Genomic DNA, 24,426 nt, shown 5'->3' on the forward strand with positions numbered 1-24,426 from the left:
TTTTTTTTTTGCTTATGGGTGCTGAAGAATCAAACCCAGGGCCTGAAGCATGCAAGGCAAATGCTTTACCACTGAGCCACCTTCCCAGCCCCGGGTCTGTTACTTTCATTCATAGGTGGGAAGGAAGAAGGGAGAGTCTAGCATTTTCAGTAACTTGTAGAAAGGAAGAAAGAAACATCTAGCACTTACTTGGCAGCCTGTTCATTAAGTATTTTTAAGTAATGTTCCACTGGATTCAGGAGTTCAGGAATTTCTAACATAAGTGTCTGGAGCAAGTCTGACTGCACATGGGAATTGACAGAAGGTATTAATGCTTGAAATTCTGACTTCAGTTGATACAGGCTTCTGACAATCAAGAAGAACTCTTGTGTAGAACACTGCAAGTAGAAATATTTTCTTTACATAAACAACACAAGGTACATAAAAATAAAGTTTAATTGTATTAATGAAAATACCATAATGGAAAAAAAGAAAATACCATAATGAAACTCTAAAAATTATTAAAAGGTCTGGGAGCTAGTGGCTCACTCCTGCAATTCTAACTATTCAGAGGGCTTAGATCTGAGGATGGCAGTCGGAAGCCAGCCAAGGGAAGGAAAGGCTGTGAGTCTCTTACCACCAATTAAGCATCAGAAAAGCTAGATGTGTGGAGCTGTGGCTTTAGATGGTAAAGCACTAGTGTTGATCAAGAAAGCTCAGGAACAGTGCCCAGGCACTGAGTTCAAGCCCCAGGACTGGCACAAAAAAACTACTAAAAGGGTATCATTTTATTTACTATTGTCTCCTTCTGAGAAAGAATAATACAGAATGAATATGACCTAAGGACATCATAGGTGTGTCTGGAAATACTCCCAATGACATCACTTTGTACAATCAATATATACCAATAAAAGAACACAAAAAGATTATAATTCAATAAACAAAATGTTTGGACCATATTAGTTGAAATAAAGTATATAATATTTTAAAGCTATAAGAAAATAATCTGACCCTCCCCCATGGTCTAACCCCTGCTTTCACTGTATTTGGTGTTGGTATAATTTGTGGAGGGGAAGGGAAAAAACAAATCATTTAAATAGGGATACAGGTGGACCCATTGCAACAATGAAATGTACAAGCCGTTAGGTCGAAAACGAACTTTACAACTCTGTTGGGGGGGGAGGGGTGAGATGGGAAGGGGAAACAAAGGAGGAGGCAACAATGCTTGATAAGAAATGTACTCCTCTGTACGGTATTTTCACAATAAAAAAAAAAGAAAAGAAAAGAATCTGAGCTGAGCAGAATAGCTCAATAGCTATGTACATATGATCATATAAGATGATGTTAAGCAAAATGAACTCCAAGACATGGACACAAGAGGTCTGTCTTTGTTGTTTTAGTTCTCAATGTAATATGTGATTTATTTTGCTTTTGTGTTCCCCCATATGGTTTATTCCCTATTGTCACTGTGTTTGATTTTGGTACCCTGGGTATTAGGGAAGGGATGGGGAACAACAAAATGGTGAGACAAAGGACAAAGGGGGAACCTATGCTATACTCACAAGACATATGTTGGGAGTGATCTGTACAACTAAAAGGGGCAGGGATTGGAGGGAGGTAAAGAGGGAAAAAAATGAGGGAAGGGGTAGCGAGTTAGACAAGAAATGTAATCACTACCTCACTATGTAACTGTAACCCCTCTGTACATCATCTTGACAATATTTAAAAAAAAAGAATCTGAGCAAGAAATAATAAAGCCAATACTCGTTTGGGATTTTCTTTCTCATTTGAAAATATTTAAAATTTTGAAGGAGAATGATGAAAGGGATGACACTGATCAAGATGCACTGTACTCATTAACCGACTTGTTGAATTGAAACCCCTTTGTACAATTAGTTAAAATAAAAGTACACTGTTTACCATAAATTTTGCTATCTAATCCATGTCACAAATATAAAGACCAGTTCTGAAAAAAAATTTGAAGTTCACATGAGAGAAATAGAAAAATCCTCCTTAACAATAAACTCTTATAAATTAGCGTGAAAATGATGAATAACCCAAAAACTAATGACTAAACATATTAAACATACAGCTTTTGGAAGAGAGAGAATGTCAAACAGTAGCTATATACATATGGAAAGACAAGCACATTAAAACTACAAAATAGTTATTTGGGTTTTTTAATTTTTTTTAATTTTATTGTAGAGATGCTGTACAGAGGGGTTAGTTACATAAGTAAGGTAATGAGTAAATTTCTTGTCCAGCATTGTTACCTCCGCCTTTGTTTTTCTCCTACTTAATAAAATGTCAAAGATTCAAAAGCAGATGTGTGAGAAAAAGCCACTTTTATATACTCCTAGTAAATTGGCATATCTTCATAATTTAAAAAATGCACATAGCCTTTGACTAAATCCTACTCTAAAGAATTTATCTGAGCCAAATGTTGGTGGCTCAGGCCACCAGCTACTCAGGAGGGTTAGATCTGAGGATTTCAATTCAAAGCCAGCCCAAGCAGAAAAGTCTTGAAACTCTTATCTCCAATCACCACCAAAAAGCTGGAAGTAGAGCCATGGCTCAAGTGGTAGAGTGCTAACCTTGAGCAAAAAAGCTCAGGGACAGTACACAGGCCCTCAGTTCAAGCCCAGGACCAGCATACACACAAATGATCTGAAAACATACTTCAATAAGGATGAAAAATAAAAGAGCTTCTAAATAAAGTGAAGAAGAAAGAAGAAAGCAAAGTCACACAGAGTCAGCAAGCAGAACAGCTCTGTCTCTCAAGAATAACAGAGGCTAAAAGAAAATGGAGTAATACAAATTTCTCAAGAAAAATAATTTATAACCTAGAGTTTTATAGTCTGACAAATTACCAATCAAATGTGCGAATAGGAAAGAAAAAGACATTTCTAGATATCCAAGTTTCAAAACATTATTTCTAACACTCTCTCTCAGGAAGCTTCTTGGGGTTCACTCTGCCAAAATGAAGGATTACAGGAAGAAAACAACATGGGATACAGAAGGCAAGAGGTCAACTCAAATAATATAAAAGGAATCTAAGATGGTACTTATGTCGGGTATAGAAACCAACCAGGATCAGGCTGGATCAGGTCAAAAGGCTCTCTTCTAGCAGAAAGTACTTGTATACAAAACTGATAGAATTATTTTTTTTTGCAAATAAACATATTAACATGAATGGCCCAGTTAAATTAATGATAAGACATATATATAGAATATATTATATATGCTATATATAGTATTAATTCTAAGAGTATATCCAAAACAATAATTACTGACCATAAGAGAGGAAGTAAATTAAGAAAGGAAGTTAGGTCAATTAAGAAGTTAGGTCAACTAAAGAAAAGCTGAGTTCAAAGAGTACCTCAAAGTGCTTCTTCTCCAGAAAAGCTGGGAAAGGCACTGCATGCCAACACAGAAAGCTGCACTGGATAAGTGCCTGGAAGGTTCTTAGCCACTAGCCAATTAGTAAAGAACTGGATATAAACATTTTCAATATAATTTTTAAATGACAGGCTTCTGTGATTATTGTAATTTGAGAGACAAGAAAGGGATGTGTTTTTCCAGGCTTAGCCATGATGCAAAAATCACGTCAGCAACAGGAACAAGGTGAAAACCAGGAGTGTAATGAAGCTCTTAGTGTGCAAGCAGGGTTTTCTTTTGGGTGTTTTGTTTTTATTGTTGTTGTTTTGTTGTTGTTGTTGGTAATAGGGCTTGAACTAAGGGCCTGGGCACTGTCCCTGAGCCTCTTTGTACTCAAGGCTATCTATCACTCTACTACTTGAGCCACAGCATCACTTCTGGTTTTTGAGTGGTTAACTGGAGATAAGAGTCTCAAGGGGACTTTTCTGATCAGGCTGGCTTCAAACCACAATCCTCAGATCTCAACCTCCTGAGTAGCTAGGATTCCAGGCGTGAGCCGCCACCACCACCCAGCCAGGCAGGTTTTTAAGTGAAGGAACTATAACAAAAGCAGAATATAAAGTTGCAACACCCTCAGCACCTTTGCATTTAGATGGCTGCTCTGGATTCTCTGTGTTAATTCCAGTAACAAACTTTTCTATAAGAACACTTCAGATCAGATCTGTAAGTGTAGGGCAATGTTATCAGTGCACTGGAAGGACCACAGCCTAAGAGCTACACTGAAAATGAAGCTTTCAAGCTTAGTTCAGCCTGGCTAAGGAATAATCTCTACCCACAAGATTCTGAAAACACTCCCCTCTCAACACTGGCAAAGTGCTATTATCTAAGTATATTCACCAACCATACTTACTTCCTTACAAAGCAGTTTTTCAGATAAGTTAGTATGGATTCCTGGCACTACTTCCTAAGATTTGAATGTAAAGTTTTATTGTCACAGAAATGTTTATTTTATTTCAGGCTCCTATAACTGGTACTATTTTCTAGGATTTGGATGTGAAGTTTTATTGTCCTGGAAATACTTGTTTTATTCCAGGATCAGCCCAGTTTGGTTCTACTGTCATTCTTACCACAAAAACAACCTATGTGTGTAAATTCTGTGGCACTTGACCACAGCCACAAGACCTAGGATTTCTCCTTCCACAACCTTCTTTAACATTTTCTGACTTTCACATAATTGGCATATGCAGTAGAAGCTCATTTAGAGTAATATTAGTAATAAAAAACGGATGTGTGCTTGATGTCAACTAACTCATCTATTAAAAAGTGATCTCAAGCAGCCAGCCTTTCTTACATTGGTTTACTATCAAATCATTTTTACTCTTCACTTTTCAAACTAACCTTGAGGCAAATTCTAAACATTAAAACAGTACCTAGGAACAGTTTCTGAATGAGTCATAAGTTCCTTCAGTAAAATACATTTTGACATTTCAAAATAAAGCCATTCTTGCAGTTGTACTGGTCACTCTTAAAACAAATTAGGTTGTAATTTTTACTGGAATTTTTTTATAAATACATAAACCTTATAAAAGGCAAACATCAAAGTGAAGTTTAAAGAGAGGCAGCAAGATGTGACAGAAATCAAAGCAGCATAGATGCTGCTGCCATCTTGTTGCTATGGACACTTTCTTTGACTTTGCTCTTTTCCTTAATAACGAAAAGAAATTTTGTTCTGCTCCTATTTTCTCTGAAGAAAATCAACCATCTTTGACATCTGTCAATGAATAAATGCTTTCAACTAGTGAAGTCAAGGTGCTTGCAGATCTATTGATTAATGAAAGGTAATATGCACTGATGTCAGTTACTAGGCCAAGGATACAAAGTAACACATGGTTTGGCATTCCTCTGTAGTCCCAAAAGAGTTGATCATAACATTTCCTAATATCAGCAGGGCTTCTGCTTTTGCCAGCAAACAACACAGCAAACCAAGAAACACTGCAACAGACTCCACCAACCATACAACCTACTCAACTCATCTTTTTCTCTGGATTAGTATTCCCAAATCTGGTTTGTACTTAGTTTTCAAATTTAGCTGAAGCATATTTGAAACAGTTACGTAAGTCCTCTTGAGCACCACAAAAATTCTCAGAGGCAATATTTAACACTCTAGTAAAACTTGGTTGGAAAAAAGAGACCTTACAAAAGTGAACACTAATGAAAATTTGGTCACACTAAAATTGGAGCATATAAAAATTGTAGTACAATGAAATTATTAAATTGGCAAAATATTTCAATTTGGGCAAAAAAATAAAAGTTGCTCAAAGAGTCAAGAGCAGGGAGGGGGATACAGTGACATTAAAGACAACCATAGGAGCTGGGAAGGTGTCTCAGTGGTAGAGCGCTTGCCTTGCATGCATGAGGCCCTGGGTTAAATTCCTCAGCACCACATAAGCAGAAAAAAAAAATGTACTCATTAAGGGCTGGGAAGGTGGCTCATTGGTAGAGCACTTGCCTTGCATGCCTGAGGCCCTGGGTTCGATTCCTCAGCACCACATAAGCAAAAAGAAGAAGAACAGAGGTCTTTTTAAAGACAACCATATCGAATGTAGTAGCCTCCAAACAATACACTGAAAATGTAGTCAAGGTTTAAATACAAATTCTGTCACTAGCAAGTTACTAACCCTCTATTGGCAACGCTGCATTAGCCAATATGATAACCCTATTGTAACATTTTAAATACACAGCATTATGTATAACTTCCTAACAGTAAGAAAGTAATTTAAAAAAAAAAAACAGTATCTTCCCAGTGCTATACTTTTTGCAAGGAACAAAGGATATAATATATGTAAATAGCTTCTACAAAAGGTAAAACACTTCTGAACTGGATGCCAGTGGTTCATGCCTGTAATCCTAGCTAGTCAGGAAGCTGAGATATGAGGATCCTGGTTGCTTCAAAGCCAGTAGGGCAGGAAAAGTCTGTGATAATCTTATCTCCAATTAACCACTGAAAAACTAGAAGTAAAGGTGTGACTCCAATGGCAGAGTGCTAGCCTTGAGCAAAAAAACTCAGAGTAGCACCTAAGCTCTCTCAGTTCAAGCTCCAGAACCAGCATATTCCCACCAAAAAAAAAAAACTACCAGTTTTGAAGTTTATTTATTAACAATTATTACAAATATAGTTATTACAAAATAAGGATTTGGAGCATTTTTAGGATTTGAATTCTGGTCCTTTTATTTGCTAGGTAGGAATTCTATGTCTTGAGCCATATCTCCATTCCTTTTTGCTTTCATTATTTTTCATAAACATCTTGCTTTTTGCTAGGGACAGCCTGGACTACAGCACTCCTATTTACACTTGTTATGTAGCTAGGATGACAGGTCTGGTCATTCATGTCCAGCTTTTTACTGATTGAGATGTAGCCATATGAACTTTTGCCCAGGTTAGCTTTGAACTGTGGTTTTTCTTGTTGCCAGCCTCTCAAATAGCAAGTGTGAGCTTCCGTGCCTGGCTTAAATTCAGAAACATTTTGATGATAAAGTAAATTAGTGTACTCCATAGGAAAGGCAGTGCAATCACTTAATCTATAAAACTAAGTGATAAAAATCAAAATAATCTTCTTAAACACTTTTTTATACGAATTCATTGGTATACCAATACCCGCAGAAGTATAATATCAGCAGATTTTCCCTTTGTTTAATAAGAACTTATGCTCAAAAGACATCTCTCTTCTACAGTAGCACTTTTATAAGTAAATTTGTTGCTTTGATAATGTTTTACACTTTTCTTATTATAATAGACTGACTACTTATGTTGTTGTGGTATTAAGTGGGAAAATTTTACTTTTACAAAGCAAAAACTGGAACAACCTTAATTTGTACAATTAAAATTTCTGAGGAGTTAGCTAATTTCTCATGCTACTTGCAATCTTTTATAAAATAATAAAAACAATGAAATCTCACATGATTTTCCTTGAACATCTGGAGTCCCCATACTGAATTAGTATGAACTTTAATAGATTTTATTTTTATGAAACTTACTTTTTTATGATAAATGCTACAGAGTCCTCTTTCTAGGTCAGGCAATTTATGTAGATGATTTTCTATATGACCAAACACACTAGATTCAGAATGGACAACTTCAGACACTGCATCCAGTCGGGCGTTTATTTCCCTGTGAGAACAGAATAATGGTGATTAGATAAGCTAGAAAGTCAGAATGTACACTTGGATGTGTGTGTGTGTGTTAGAACGTCAGAATGTACACTTGGGTGTGTGTGTGTGTGTTAGAACGTCAGAATGTACACTTGGGTGTGTGTGTGTGTATTAGAAAATCAGAATGTACACTTGTGTGTGTGTGTGTGCGCGCGCGTGCGCGTGCGTGTGCGTGTGCGTGTGTGTGTGTGTGTGTGTGTGTGTGTGTATCCCTCAGGCTCAAACTTAGGACTTAAGGTGCTGTCCCTGAGCTTTTTTTCCCCTCAAGGCTAGTGCGCTACCACTTGAGCTACAGCTCCCCATCTGGCTATTGTTTTGTGTGGGTGATTAATTGAAAATAAGAGTCTCAAGGACTTTCCTGATCCGGCTGACTTCAAACCATGATCCTCAAATCTGAGCTTCCTGAGTAGCTAAAGTTACAGACATGAACCACCAACACCTGACTACATTTCTCATTTTAATGTCACAGCCACTTGCAAAGCACAAGAAAGATGTATGGTCCTTCCTTCCCTCTTACTACTAACTGGTTTGTGGCAGAAGACCAGTTCACAAAGAAAACACAAAATACACTTCCCAGGTTCCTCTGCATTTGGGTGTGGCCATGCATCTGAATTCTTTACAGCATAGGAATACTGTAAGCCACTTCTAAGCCCTGGCCCAAAGAAACCTTCTGTGGGAGATCACACAATAAGATCTTTGCCAGCTAGATATTAAGCTCAAAGCAGTTTTGTAAGCCACATGGTCGACTCTATCAGTCCGACTTCGTGAGTAAGGCAGAAAATCTCCCACTTTCACATTGTTACCAAATAAACTTACTAGTAGGAAATAAACCTGTCATATTTAAACCACTGTGATTGAAGATGTGTTTGCTAGCTGTATTGTCTTCACTAATGCAGATGCGTTTGCTATATAAGCTGTATTGTCTTTGCCACCAGGAGCAACAAGACAACTTGAACCAATCAAGTGTTGACTAATGGTGGTTAGGGAGGAGAGTCGCAGTACAAAATACAGATAATATGGCCTCAGGAGACACAGAGGATTAGGGATGCCAGACTTTATCAGCAGTGATACATAGCAAGTGATGGGCTACTTGGGAAGGGGTGGTGAAGCTAGTCAACTTAAAATGGAAACCTGATTGGCTAAGTGCATCGTAAGTAAGACGTGGCTCATTAAGTACCTGAAAACATCAAAGTTCTAGGAGTGACCGACAGGTAATATTAATAACTGAGATAATAAATATGTCTAGTAATAAAAAGCCCAGCACTCAGTAAGGTTTACTTTAAATAAGTAAGTGTATGAGCCAGGCACTGGTGTCTCATACCTGGAATCCTAGCTACTCAGGAAACTGAGCTCTAAGGATTAAAGTTTGAATCCAGCCCAGCAGACAAATCCAAGAAACTCTTATCTCCAATTAGATTGAAAACATTCAAGATCCTGAGTTCAAGCACAAGTAACAGCATCCCAAATAAATAATTATATGTAAAATGAGTGGATGAAAGAATAAACTGACGTTTTGGTGAAAAAGAAGACATAAGGTAAATAAACAAGTTTGTCTTTCTAAGTTCTGCTGGTATTTCATATGCTAACATGAAGGGTAAACTTTATATTAATTAGTAGCATGCCTAGATGACAGACCATCTGCTTTATAATTAGGGGAATATTTTCATCTTTAGTGACTGTATAAGTACCTTGTGAGATCATGCTTTGCCACAACTCAGAGCCACTATACCACCTTCAGGTCTCATTCTTGTTTCATTTTTCTCTGACTCATTGTATCAAACACAATCAAGCTTTTAAGACATCTAGATTGGCTTTTCCATTCTTAGCAAGATAGTCCCAAAAATCCAACTACTTTTTTCATTTCTAATGTCACTTTCCTGGTCTATGCCAAAATCATTTCTCTCCCAATGACAAGTGAAACAGCCTCCTAACTTTTGTCCCACCTCTACTCTGTCACCATCTGTAACCCATTCTCCATACTGTAGCCTGAATGATATTCCTAAAACTCAGAGCCATTCTGGCACACATCTGCCTTAGGCTCCTTGATGACTTGCCACCAAACTTAAGTTCTTTAATCCAGAATCCTTAATTGGCCTACAAGGTCTTTGCTTACCCTGAAGTCTCAACTTCAGATCACCTATCACTCGCTTCCACTTTAAGATCCAGTCAGATTTTGAATCACTTCTAATACCTTGACCACTCCAAGTTCACTTGCTGCTCTGACAGAAAGACACTTCCTCCTCCTAACTGTCCACTAACCACCACTCTACCAACTCTCCCACTACAAGAGTTTTCTAGATGCCCAGACCACATTTAATCCTGTTACTGCCCTTTTCCACTATCATGCACTTTCTCTTTTCTTCAATTCCATTTGCTACTACACTGTCTTCCCTACTAGACTTTCAAGTCAGTAAGGTCAGGGATCATGTCTTCATTCATACAGTTTCAAAACTGCATGCATGCAATAAACAGTTGCTGGATTCCACTCCAAAGACTGTATAAAGTAAATCAAGATGAAGCCAAAAATAAATAAATCTTCTTGGCATAGGATTGTTATGACAAAATAAATCAATGTTTTACTCCAACATTTACCCAAAATGCCATACAAATAGAAAGTTTTACTTTAATAACTCACTCCTGCATAAATGAAAGATGACACCAATTGGAATAGATGGGGTTGGTGCCACAGATGGTTTGAAGATAGATAAAATGATGCCATCTGTGAATGCAGAAGACAGCCTACACAGACAGCTACTGTCTCAAGAATTAGAGGCTTTCCAAAATATGGAAAGATAAGAGCAAAGAATTTATTAAAAATCTAAACCATGATTATGAACTTTCCCAGAAACAAAGTTGAACAGACATAAATTCTACAGAACTCTTAGAGAGTGTAAAGACTGTGCTATGTTGATTTGGAACCTTAAAAAAATCTACAAAGGAAGCAGCTTTTATTCCAGCCTGGGATCAGCACAGGCAAGAGCATCATGTTCACTAGCAATCATTCTGGTTTTAAATCAAGTCTTCTCTAGCTCACAGGTTAAGAATTTGGGCTCCGAAGGCAGGCAGCCTCAGTTCAAATCCAGGCTCTGTCATTCACCAATTACTTAGCCATGCCCTAGTTTCTCTATCGGTAAAACAAGAACACCAATGGGCCCTAACTCTTGGTGTTACTGTGAGAATTCAATAATACACGTCAAGCGCTTGGCAAACAGTGCCTGCTGCTTAGTAACCATTCATTAAATGTTAACTGATCTCATAATCATTGGTACAAATTTGTTTGTAGATATCACAAAGAACAGCACGGTAAGGGATCAGCAATGGTAAGGAATCAACTACACACAAAAATATTTCTAAATAACGACACAATGACAAACCCTAAATCATAAATACACAGTCGTATTTTGTGCAGAGTAAACAAGGAGGAATTTACTAGCCCTGCACTCTCAAGCACTCCATCTGGCAAGAAATGATCAGAAGTACTATATAAACCACTATGTTGAGAGTGGTTAATAGGCTGCATTGAAAAAGCAGGTTATTACCAATTATAGATGTCTAAACAGGCAAGGAGAAAGTAAAAGGGGATGTGGTTGTTTTTTTTACCACAAATTTCCCATCACTGGGTATTGCATTTCCATTTTTATCCTCTATAGGTAGATTAAAAAATGCAAATGAATAAAATGACTTATAAAATGTTCTTAAGTTTAGATACCTTAGAATCATTTTCTAATTAAAAGTAGTTAGGAGACTTTCCAAGAAACTCTAATAAAGCAATACTTAGACCACCAGAATAAGGAATCGTTCTATAAATGCAAGCAGTGAGAGATTTGGTGATGTGACAGGTAGCAAAGCAAGAAACAGTATTGCCAAAAAGACAATGGTAACAGTATTATTCCAAGATTCCCTATAGTAGTAACAGTTGTTCTTACAATGCTATAATAAACCAGTGAAAAGAATTTCATCCCGGATACCGAGAAACAAAGGACTTAAGGTCCTAGGGATGACAGAGATTCTTCTTTACCACCTAAGATCCAAGGACAATATGTGGGTGTCAGCAGAGTCCTTCACATTTGGAGATGAACTGGATGATGACGTTAGCAACTATTGTGTGTGGCTATTACTCAAAAACAGCGTGACTGGTAACTATTACCATGAAGATGGACAGGGACAAAATTGGAAAGCCAAGAAGGGAAAACATACATGGTCTCCTTGTTGTCCTCATGCTCCCTGTGTTCCCCTCCTCAGCTACAGGAAAAGCTACCATTTACTGCTGGTCCTTCAAGCTGATCTAGATTTCACTGAGGGCCCAGATACCACAGAACAAAGCAGAGGCCAACTCTTAAGTTCCTGCCTAGCTCACCAAGAGATGCTGGTGAATCCAGGCTGACCATGCTGACACATGGGTAAGGGAGAACCCCTGGGGTCCACTTTTCTCTGGCAGTGGCTGCCAGGAGTAGCTCTGGCATGGAGCCAGAGTAATCAGTCATGGCTGTCAGGTACGCGCCACCCTCCCACCCCATTCTCCATTTATGAGCAGTCACGTGTGTGCCGGGCTGAGTAAACCACTCCACCTGGGTGTCCGCAGGCTCGCAGAACATGGGTAACCACAAATGACTAACAGGGCCTCCCAGTCAAGTCATTCCAGAGGTAAGCCTGGCATTTTGTTCTGTGAGTATAAATTAAATCTTAAGTAGAAGGAAATATGTAACATTCTATTGCCTGGTCATTTAAAAAGATAACCATTATACTTCAAACATATGGGTTTACCAAAATAAGAGCTAGTTAATTATTCAAGAGAATTAACTGCCACCTCAAGGTACTTGGCACTTCAGAAAATCACACCAAGATGTGCGAGCTAATGCCTCGCACAAACAGGTCTCTAGTCCCTTAATTTTACTTATTTATTTATGTGATTTAAGTGCCAAGCACAAAACTTAATATCCTCAATTCTCTTGAGCAATTGTCTAAAAATCCAATTTGTATTCTAAAAGCCTCCTTTCATTTCCATTAGCTATGGTATTGAGTTGTAGGGTGTTGAACAGCTTCTACTAGTTGTTTATTTTTATTGTTATTGTGGAGGTGATGTATAGAGGGGTTGCAGTTACATGAATCAGGTAATGAATACAATTCTTTCTGAATCATGTCTCCCCTTCCCTCACTCTCTCACACTTTTTCCCTCCATCCCCACCCACAAGATGTACTGTTCATTTTCCATCTAGTGTCTAGTGACTACCACTGTTGTTTTTGTTCACCCTTTGTTCCATCTTTCCTGTGCCCCTCCTACACGCCCAAAGACAAACAAACAAGAAAAAAGAAAAAACAGCAACAACATCAACTAAAAAAAGTCTCGTTTCCTTTTCTTGGTGTTCATGTCATAAATATTATTTTATAAGAACATAACTATTGAGCCTTTGTCAACCACTCCTATGCATTTCCTCCTTTGGCCTCACTGTGTAAATGTCGAGACCTATATAATTCATCGTATCCGTGTGTGTGTGTGTGTGTGTGTGTGTGTGTATTTTAAATCATTCAGTATGTTTACTTCGCTTAATATAATTTTGTCCAAGTCTTCCTATTTTCTTATAAATGCTACAAGATCATTCTTTCTAATGAATGAGTAGAATTCCATTGTGTATATACATCATATTTTCTTGATCCATTCATCTACTTGTATCTGGGTCGATTCCATGTCTATGGTAAACAATGCTGCAACTGGATAAATGCCCAGGAGTAGGATTGCTGGGTCATTTGTTTAGTCTTTTGATGAACCTCCATATTTCTTTCCAGAATGGTTGAACAAGTTTATATTCACACCCTTTTAGCCACATCCCCTGCCAGCATTTGTTACTGTTAGTTTTCTTTCTTTTTTTTTGTCGGTCGTGGGGCTTGAACTCTGGGCCTGGGCGCTGTCCCTCAGCCCTTCAGCTCAAGGCAAGCGCTCTACCACTTGAGCTACAGCGCCATTTCCGGTTTTCTGGTGGTTTATTGGAGATAGGAGTCTCACGGTCTCTCCTGCCCGGGCTGGCTTTGAACCGCGATCCTCAGATCTCAGCCTCCTGAATAGCTAGGATTACAGGCATGAGCCACCAGCGCCCGGCTACTTTAGTTTTCTTAATAATGGCCATTCTAACTCAGGTACGGTAGAAACTCGATGTTATTTTGGTTCATATTTTTTATGGCCAGAGATGTTGAACATTCTTCATGTGTCTATTGGCCATTCTTCCTCTGAGAAGTCTCTCTTTAAGTCTTTAGCCCTTTCATTGATTGGGCTGTTATTTCTTTAAGAACTTATTTTGGGGAGTTTTAAGTTTTTGAGGTCTAGGTATATTTTAGATATGAGGCCCTTGTCTGATGGGTAGCTGGTAAAAATCTTCTCCCATTCTTTGGGCTTTCTATATATCTTGTTAGCTATGTCCTTTGCCATGAAAAGCTTCTACTTACTAGTTGTAGAAGCAGATTACAGATTCAGTGAGGAGCACCCCCTGTCCCTGAGAGTGATAGATAATACACATGAAAAATAGCTGTCTTATACAACTGAGGGGCACTGCAAAGGGACTCTGTACATTATAGCCCCAGGTATGACAAAGGAGGAGAGAATATGCATATATATATATATATATATATATATATATACACATATATATGTATATTCCTACTTGTTTGGTCATTATTTTTAAAACAGAAAGTCTCTGGAAAGATGCACAGTAAAATAATAACCAGACTTATCCAATAAGACCTGGGGCAGGGATGAGAGATAAATATTTCAAGGTTTAACTTTTTACATTTTGAAACTTTGCAACTTAGGTTAAGATTGGAAAGTTTAAGTAAATTAAATATATAAATTCTAAGAACAATTCCAACAATGAAAAGGAAAAAAAGTAGTCATTGGCTGTATAATGCTAGATATTCACTAGTCTTCCTTCTTGACAATACAGTGAGACATCAGAATGAGCTCCAGCCAGAGGAGAAAGTCAGGGGGACATGTATAAGACCTGGCTCCTAAAAATATGAAAACATGGGGCTCAGTGGTAGAGTGTTTGCCTCACATGCATGAGGCCCTGGGTTCAATTCTTCAGCACCACATAAGCAGAAAAAGCAGGAAGCGGCGCTGTGGCTCAATTACTTGAGCTAAAGAGCTGAGGGACAGCACCCAGGCCCAGAGTTTAAACCCTACAACCAACAAAAAAAAAAAAAGAAAGAAAGAAAGAAAGAAAAAGAAAAAAAGAAAATGCATGCTCTTCTCTCTTTCTCCTTCCCTCTTGCTGATGGCAGGGCCCAGAATTGGAAGCCACATTTTTAAGACCACAGAGCTTTTGGGGTTCCTAAATGTCTGTAAGAGAATCCCAATCTGAAAAGGTCTATTCTCTTGGACCCATTAAACCTCTGAAGATCTTTTTGTTAGTAGTTAGCTTCCCTAACCAATGTTCTACCATTAATGTTACCAAACATGCCAATGTGTACTTGGTTGATCAAAATATAGTTAGCTTCCTAAGTTCCCAGAACTCAGGCTATATTAAAGTATTACATAAAAGGGAAAGGCTGTGATCCATGCTGACTTAGATAGTGTGCAATTGTTAATTGTGATCTTGCCTTAAGAAGGGATGCACCTACTCTATCTACTCACCTTCCATTCCTTACTCTACCTATAGACAAAACAGTAGAAGACCCTCTCTGTCATCCTGGAAGCTTGCAGTTAGTTATGGCTGTCTCCTCATCTTTCTAACACATGATCTGGTATGAAAACTATGCTCTCAGTTCCAACATTGGTCTATATGGATTGGCTTGGCGAGAATATCACTTTTATCTGATTATGATGATGGCAAAGATGTACCATTAGAAAAGTTTATGTGTGTATTTGCTGTGTATTTCTTATAAATTATTTTAAAATAAAACATCACAAATAGAATCATATATCACATTCTGATTGTTTTTAAGATCCTATCTCAAAAATAATTATACAAAAGAGCTTGTGGTGGAACTCAAGTGGTAGATTACCTTCTTAGCAAACACAAGGTCCTGATTCAAATCCTAATTCCATCAAGAAAACTCACAAATCAAAAAAAAAAAATGGAAGAGAAAAGAACATTCTACGAGATCATCAAGTATAAACGCAGTGAGAAGAGATGGAATAAGATGGGATATCCTGGCAGATGTACGGTGCCCAGAGTGCTAAGGATAATGACGATTAGCATGTGAGTTATAAGAGAAGGAAGGAAGACAGATTAGACCCTGCTATTATTAAAAGTGAAATGAGGTCACTGAAAGGAATCCTAGAAAAATGCAAAGTTTGTAGAAAAAGAAGCATCCACAAAGGAAACTCACTATTTCCTTCTGGTTAATATTGTTTTTAATGGACCGTATGCTACAAAATCTTGAATACTTTTCTTGTCCTTCCTTCCTTATCTTCCTTCCATCCTTCCTTCCTTCTTTCCTTTTTTTTCTTTTTTTTTCCTGGTGCTAGGAATGTAACCTAGGGTCTTCAGCATGCTAGGCAAGAGTTCTACCACTGAGCTTCACCCTTCCTTAGCCTTTAAATAAATGAGACAACCAAATCTGCCTCAGAAGTTATTTTGCCCAAAATATCACTTAAAAGACTCAACAGACATATCTGTGATATAAACTCATCCCAGCTTTTTAGGGAATGTATATATAAACTTACTATACATATACTCACACAGGAACACATATGATTGATGGAGCCATGTCAATACAAAAAAACTAGAGAAATCTAAAAAATGAATCCAATGTAATTTACTTTTTAAAAGGTTTTAAAAACGTTTTAAAACTAATTAGTTACTAATTACTTCATCTACAAGAAGCTAGCAAAGTACACTGAAAAAATATTGTTTAAAAATATAAAAACTGAGCTGGGCACTGGTGGCTCATGCCTGTAACCTATATCCTTAGGAGCCTGAGATTTAAAAATTATGATTCAAAGCTAATCCAAGCAGGGTAGTCCATGAGACTCTATTTCTAATTAAACATCAACAAAGCTAGAAGTAGAGCTATGGCTCAAGTGGTAGAGGACCAGTTTTGAGAAAAAAAAAGTTCAGAAATAGCACCCAGGCCTTGAGTTCAAGTCTCTGTCCCAGCACAAAACAAAAATGGAAAAACTGATGAATATATATATGCATATATATATGTATATATGTAGAAAGAGAGAGAGAGAAAGGGAGAGAGAGATCACAACATACAAGAACCAAAACACTCTATTTATAAAAGCCAATGTAGTAGCAGCAACATAACTCCAGTCTCAAAAACTTAAGTGAACTCAGTAAACATAATAACTGGTCAGTAAGAATAAGGAAAAAAAAACATTCTACATCAAAAAAAGGTCATTTGATAGAATCAAATTTAATGAGGTTAGAAATTTCTCCTAGATTTATGACTGTGGTTTTTGAGATCTAAAGGAGGCTAAAAGTACAAAGAAAAAGGGCTGGGGATGTAGCTCAGTATAGAGCTTTTGCCTAGCATGCACAACACCCTGAATTTGAGTGACAGTCTCATGAAAAGAAATCAAATAAAAACTAAAACTAAACTCAGCCAGATGCTAAAGGCTCATATTTGTAATCCTAGCTACTCAGAAGGCTGAGATCTGGAGGCTTACAGTTTGAGATCAGCCTGGGCAGAAAAGTTCTAAACTCCAAAATAACCTGTAAAATGTTGGTCTAGAGGTATGGCTCAAGTGGTAGAGTCCTAGCTGGGCAAGCAAGCCAAGTGAAAGCAACAGGCCTTAGTGTTAAAGCCTTGATGAGGAGGGAAGGGAAGAAAGAGAAGAGAAATAATTAATTAATTAATTGATTAGCATGCAAGCAAACACTAAAACAAAGTGCTTTAAAATTAAGAGACTCTTAAGGGACCTAAGAGAATCCACAGATGACTTGCAAAGACTGGTAGAACTTGGGGATATATGCTTTATCTTGCTAAATTCTCTTGTCAGCTCCTATGATCTCACTAAAGATGAAAACCAAACTCTAAAGTAGTATCTGGCTGTCAATGTCAGAGACAGAACATTAGCCTGGTGTGATGTACACGGCACTTCCGTTAGCACTTCAGAAAGGCAAAAGGAACAGTAAGAAATACGGAGCAGAGCACTGATTACTCTGCTAAAGATTTTTTTTAATAGATTGCAAGTATCATTAGAAGCCAAGCGCTGGTGGCTCACGCCTGTAATACTAGCTACTAAGGATGCTGAGATCTGAGGATTGTTAAGGTTACAACCAGCCCAGGCAGGAAAGTCCTGAGGTTCTCATCTCCAACAAACCACCAGAAGTGACACTGTGGCTCAAGTGGTAGAGCACTAGCCTTGAGCTGAAGAGCTCAGGGACAGAACCCAGGCCGAGTTCAAAAATTTAAGTAGAATTCTTTTGAAATGCATTGTAATGGATTAGGAGAATAAAAGTTTTTTAAATCATGAGGTAAAATGTAAAGAGAAAGCAAATGGCTTTGTGTTTGGGGCTAGTGTATTGGTCTAGAAAAGAGCTCTGCTAGAGAATGCTAGAGTTCAGCTGGGTCCCAAGGGACCAGGATTCAGCACCAAAGAGCAGACAACATGGTCTACTGATTTTGTCTCCAAGTACTCCTGGTTATACACACTTTAAAAAGGAGCCTTAATTCACATACAAGCATCTGTTAGTGAGTCTGTTTCAACCAAGAACATAACATGGTGCACACTGTGGTGTGGCAGATGTCTTTTCATTAGCCAGAACATCTTTGCACTCCTGTTTCCTGGGCATGTGTGCAGAGGTAATGAGAGGTTCCTAGGACAGATTTGCAGATAACTATCTCAACTAGACATCCCTACATTGTTGTCCACAGAGTGAGTACAGAAAGCCATCTTGCCTGGCTTTGTTCCAGGAGGTCTCCTAATTTCATATGAATACTAAACTAAAAGATACTTTCATTTTCAGGATTTCTTCTTTCTTTTTTTTTTAATTTTTCCAGGGCTGAGGACCGAACCCAGGGCCTTGCGTGGGCTGGGCAGGCGCCCTTCTGCTGGGCTAAGCCCCCTGCCCCAGGATTTCTTCTTTACCTCTTAATTTCCCATGTCTTAGGGTCAGCATGATCAAGAAAGAAAATCAGAGTGCTCTACTAAATTGTAGCACCTTGGAAATCTTCATCATCAGTAGTGTTTTAGAGCAAAGTCCACATTAACAGTAGCATCTGCTTTTCCTTTCTGAAGACAGTAGCAACTTACTAATCCCTGAGTGAAATGGAGCTAATAATAGGATCTACTTAGTGAGGTTTAAAAGAGACAATCATACAAAGCCCCTAGCAAAGTGCCTGGTATGAAATAAAGAACTCAAACATAGTCATTAGGATTACTGTCTCATTTTATTCTTTACCCAACCTGTGGGGAGGAATTTTACCATTTTGAGGCTGAGGGTGTTGGAACTGGCCTGTCTAGCTAACAGAGTGGAGGGTCACCACTTTCTGGCTGAGCCAGGACAATGGTAAGTGCCCACTCAGATTCTGAACTCCATCCTAGTTTTAGAGCTGTGAGACACCTGTGAGACACTGTACAAGTACTGAAGCTCTCAGGACCTTCTTCTTTACTATCAGGATTCTAAGTACTAAATACTCATCTATAGTATGAACTCCATAAATAACACTGTCTATTCAGTACACATTAACTGGGCTCCTGCTAGTGCCAGATAGTGTGCCAGATATTGTTCTAAGTTAGTGTTCCTACATTTATCTAAGTCATGATCAGTCATCTGGAGAGCTTTTAAAAAAGTCCTAACACCCCATGTATAACAGAGATGAATTCAATCACAATTCTTATGGTTAGACACAAGCATCCAGGTGAAGCTCCCAGACAGTTCTAATGTGCAAACACTCCTGGACACCTGTTTTTTGTTTTGTTTTGTTTTTACCAATCCTGGGGCTTGAACTCTGGGCCTGGGCACTTGTCCCTGAGCTTCTTTTGCTCAAGGCTAATTCTCTACTACTTGAGTCATAGCACCACTTCTAGCTTTTTTTGAGTAGTTTATTGGAGTAAGAGTCTTGTGGACTTTCCTGCGTCATCTGGCTTTGAACCACGATCCTCAGTTCCCAGCCTCCCAAGTAGTGAGATTACCGGCATGGGCCACCAGTGCCCAGCTTGGACACCCCTGTTTTAGGGGCAAGACTCAACTGTCTGCATGGAAGGCGCTCCCAGTATACAAACTCTGCTTTTGTGATGTCACACTGTTTCAGGATTTCAGCCATCAAGCTATGGTTGGTTGAGTGCTGATCCTTAGGGACTCTCCATGAACTTGCCAACTTCACTACCATCACTACCACCATGTAGCCTCCTTCTCCAAGGCCAGCTGTGATCATATCACCTCCACCTTCAAAATCACCAAATTACCTCCATCCAGCGACCAATTTCTGAGCCTTGCCGTCAAATTCCTCACAACTAATTGGACCACTTACTCTCTCACAGAGCCCATTCCTTCCAGTCTACAAACAGGCTTGCTCCTGGGACACAGAGGTGGAGGATGGATGCGGGGATAGCATCTGAACACCAGTCTATTGGCAGTTACAAAATACAAAACTTTTCCCCAACTTAAAACTGCTTTTCTAAGCCATAAAAACCTTATCATGTTTAATTTTACAACTTTATAATTTCAGATGAAACATGGTTAAAAAGAATACCTTTAGGGCTGGAAAGGTAGCTCAGTGCTAGAGTGCTTGCCTTACATGCATGAGGCCCTGGGTTTGATTCCTCAGCCCCACATAAGCAAAAAGAAAAAAGCCGGAAGTGGCGCTGTGGCTGAAGTGGTGGAGCACTAGCCTTGAGCTGAAGAGCTGAGGGATAGTGCCCAGGCCCAGAGTTCAAGCCCCATGACTGGACCCCAAAAAAAAAGAAAGAAAAAAGAATACACTTTACCTTAATTTAAGAAGTGGCTGGGTTACCCACTTCTTTAACCTTCGCTTCCCAAATGACGTCTTAGTGTGGTCTAAAACCCAAAGTAAACTTCCTTTGGTCTTCAGATCAGTCTAAGAAAAATTTTAAAAAACAAAAATGTCAACTATTAGGTATTCATGGACCCTAACTATTCCACTTAACAAATTTTAAGTGTTACACATGTCTAATAATGAGGGGCTCATTCACACAAGATAAATGTTGATATTTTTACAAAGAAAAGGGACTGTCTATGTATTTTGGCAATTGATTAAATTATTCAGAAGCTTCCATGGAAAGAGAGACCAAGGTTAAACAAAGAGAGGATGTCAATTCTCAGCTTCTGTCTCTACAAGGTTCCACTCCTGGACAGCAGAAGGAACTGAAAAGCAGATTTTGACCTAAGGTTTCTTCTGCCTTAGGAACTGGTTTTCAGAACTGACTCTGGTAGGACTGGATAGGGAAGGGGTGGCAGGAGCAAGCAAAGATTGGAATGCCAGGGCTATGTCTATAAGCTTGGTGGGAGCTCTTTTTCAGCAACCCATCCAGAAAAGTCCTCATTCCTGCTCCATTTCTTATCACAGTTCCATGTGCAGAGCTGACGGAAATGTGTGAAACAGATCTGCAGCCTCTCCATCATGGAGCGACAGGATGAAAATGTTAATGAGCACTGTAAGTCTGGCTGAAGTACACTACTTCACTCTCATCCAAGAATCAGGAAAACAAATTCAGTTTCTACTTGGCAGCAGTGATAAAGTATTTCTGAAGAGCTTTCAATCACTTCATTCAAATGGTTCACATTTTTGACTACTTAACCAAATGATTTGGAATTAGCATTTTATCTGAAATTAAGTTTTATTTCTTGATGACTTTGTTATAACATTAATTTTACAACCTAATACCTCATACTTTCCCAAGTAATCATTTTGTGGGGATAGGTGACATGACTGGGACTTGAACTCAGGGCCTGAGCTCTCACTCAACCTTGTTGTGAATGGCTAGTGTTCTACACTTGAGCCATGCTTCTCGTTCAGTCATTTTTTTGTGGTTAATTAGAGATAAGAGTCTCAAGGATTTATTTGCACAGGATAGTGTAGAAATTTGATCCTCAGATCTTACCTGACTGAATAGCTAGGATTATACGCATGAGCCACCAGTGCTTGCTTCCAAGTGTTAATTTAATAAACAAATCCTATCATTTACCTAATTCATCAATGAAGGAAAAATAAACAATGAAAATTGAAGTAAGAGACACATTTACTAGTCAAATTGCATACCACAGTAACTTGTTTTACATTCTGCGTAATGAAATTGCAGACCTATCAACAAGTTAAAGGTATATAAGAAAAAGATCTAATCAACCTGACAAAGAAAATTCACTCATATTAATTTTCAAAGTTATCTTCCTAAATAAATATGTAATATAGAAATTGTGACAGACACTATCAGGATGAAATATCCTTAGGTTATTAAAAAGGATAGCTTGATAACATCCTTAAAAAGAAAAGGCATTGTTGTTATTTTTACCTGCATTCTGAAGAACAGCCTCATACTTTATAATTTTTATTTCAAAACCATTTGGAATCAACTAGCCCTCATGTTGACCTGACCTGATTCTGTAGGATTTCCAGATTCCTTAAAGTTGTTCCATTAATGGTCATAAATTCCATGTCACTTGACAGCTGTTTAAAATTCCTGTAAAAGATTGAAATATAACCAGTAACCACATAATGCATAAGGAAATTTTTAAAAACTAACAGAGCAACACAAGATGAGAATTCACTAGGCTACTTGTCTTCCATTCATGCCAGTGCTGTTAAATATACCGATGCAAAAGGGCCGCTGCTCCAACACCAAAGCCAAAAACATGGAAGGAAAGTAACAGTTGCAGTGTTTTGTTTTTGTTTTACATCTCCAGGAATAGAAACAAGTATAGTCTTTTATTACGGCAGAGTACGTGATGGTACTTTCAGGAAAAGCTATGCAATTAACTAGAAAAAACATGTCAAGATATTTTAAATTGTCCTCTTGTTCTATGATGAGATAATCTTGATAAACACTAAAAGCTTTCACTTAACAATCTTATATGTGCAACAAATGTTATTTACTCTATAATTATCAACACGGTACCATGGTGGCCAATGTTGTTTGTACAAAACAGAGTAAGTAGCTAAAGTTATTTCCTAATAAGGTTCAAAGAATTTGCACTCACCTTAAGTCCTTGTAAATATCTAAAACTAGATGTTTTTAACTTTATTTTATCATATAGATGCTGTACAGAGGGGTTACAGTTACGAGTGAGGTAATGTGTACATTTCTTGATGAACATTGTAAAACTAAATTTTTAAGCCATACGTTTCAAATAGACTTGAAAAATTTAGATTCAATATAACTTTTTTAAAAAGTATATACACTTCCAGCTTATATTCAGAAATAGTAACTGACATGTTACAAATGTAGCTAATTCAACTTCCTTTATCAGCCAATTCAAGTGTTGCTTCTGCCAGTAGCACTTAACAAAATGACTTTATGTAAGTATGTATGTATGTATGTATGTATGTATGTATGTATGTATGTATTTAGAGACAGATCTCCAGCCAAACCTGGCCTTGGAAATTGTAGATTCTCCTGCCTCCACCTTCCAAGTGCTGGAATCTTCTTGGTGTATGGTATCATGCCTACGTCTTGATAGCATATTTTTAAAAACAATACAAATGTGGGGAGTGGGGGGAGCCAGGGAAGATGGGAAGGGGAAAACAAAGGAGGAGGCAACAATGCTTGATAAGAAATGTACTCATTACCTTGCCCATGTAATTGTAACCCCTCTGTGCAGTATTTTCACAATAAAAAATAAAAATAAAAATTTTAAATTTAAATTTTTTTTAAATTAAAAATAAAAACAATACAAGTAATGTAAGGTCACTAAAGAAGAAAAGTGTTAATGTTTGATTGTCAAAAAGGATATATTTTTGTGGCAAAATTTGGTTTGGATCTATATACTACCTGATACAGAGGGGATGAGGAAGAAGGCTTTGAGCCCTTACTAACATATAATTATTGGAGACTACCAATATTCACATTACCAACAAAGAAACCAGTAATGTGAACAGCCACATTCGTTTAGGTCCTTTACAGAGAAAAGTCATGGTTCTTTTCATTAACTGCATTAATGCGCTGTGTGTAATTTGTTTTTTCTTTCTTTCTTTGGCTACTTCTGTTATTGTTTTCCTTTTTGCCCTATCTGAACAAGTAATCTAACTTTCAAACTAGATACAATGAGAATTTTCTTTAAATCAACAGCCACACTGATTTTAATAAGATCTCAACCATTGGGCAATCTTAAATTAGAAGGATTCCTACAAAAAAGTAATTATCAAACTGCTGTAAGGACTAACCATGCTTTTGAGATTTCCCATATATTTTTGGTTGATAAGTATTTTGAAGGTAGACTCTTTTCCAAACAAAATCAATTTCCTTCAGCCAGTGTCTAGTTCCATGTAGAATTATATACATTGTGGAACTAAGGTTGTATCAGCCAACATCCTCAGGTATTTAACAGTATATGGTCACTGACCTGAAATATTCAAACAATCTTAAATTATTTATTCTGTGAAAGAGTCAAATTTTATGTGCTTTGAAATGAACCTCATAAGCAATGCTTGGCTAGAATTCATGCTGTGTGAATCTGGATAGAAATCTTATAAATACATGGGAAAATACTTCATTAATATTTTAGACACCAAAACTTTTATAAAGCATGCTTTTCTTTCTAAAGTTTTAAAATGGAAGGAAAATATTCTTGCCCAGAGCTTACCAGGGAAACCCAAGACTGTATCATTTCTATACTACTTTATGAAAAAGGAAAGGAAGGGATGGAGGAAGGAAGGGATGGAGGAAGGAAGGGATGAGGAAAGGAAGGGATGAGGAAAGGAAGGAAGGAAGGGAGGGAGGGAGGGAGGGAGGGAGAGAGGGAG

General features: G+C 37.9%; 1 protein-coding gene across 1 annotated transcript in view; it reads right to left on the reverse strand.

Moving 5' to 3' along the window:
- The window catches only part of Msh3 (mutS homolog 3), a 154,410-nt gene that overhangs the window by 73,685 nt on the left and 56,299 nt on the right, over nt 1-24,426 (reverse strand). The window contains exons 11-14 of the mRNA XM_013015813.1: nt 22,063-22,147; nt 20,438-20,547; nt 7,393-7,525; nt 190-377 (exon numbers count right to left, since the gene is read on the reverse strand). Of these exons, the coding sequence (XP_012871267.1) occupies nt 190-377; nt 7,393-7,525; nt 20,438-20,547; nt 22,063-22,147 (516 nt within the window). The remainder of the gene's footprint in view (nt 1-189; nt 378-7,392; nt 7,526-20,437; nt 20,548-22,062; nt 22,148-24,426) is intronic.

Source organism: Dipodomys ordii, unplaced genomic scaffold (assembly GCF_000151885.1).
Source record: "Dipodomys ordii isolate 6190 unplaced genomic scaffold, Dord_2.0 Scaffold28, whole genome shotgun sequence".
Taxonomy (NCBI): Eukaryota; Metazoa; Chordata; class Mammalia; order Rodentia; family Heteromyidae; genus Dipodomys; species Dipodomys ordii.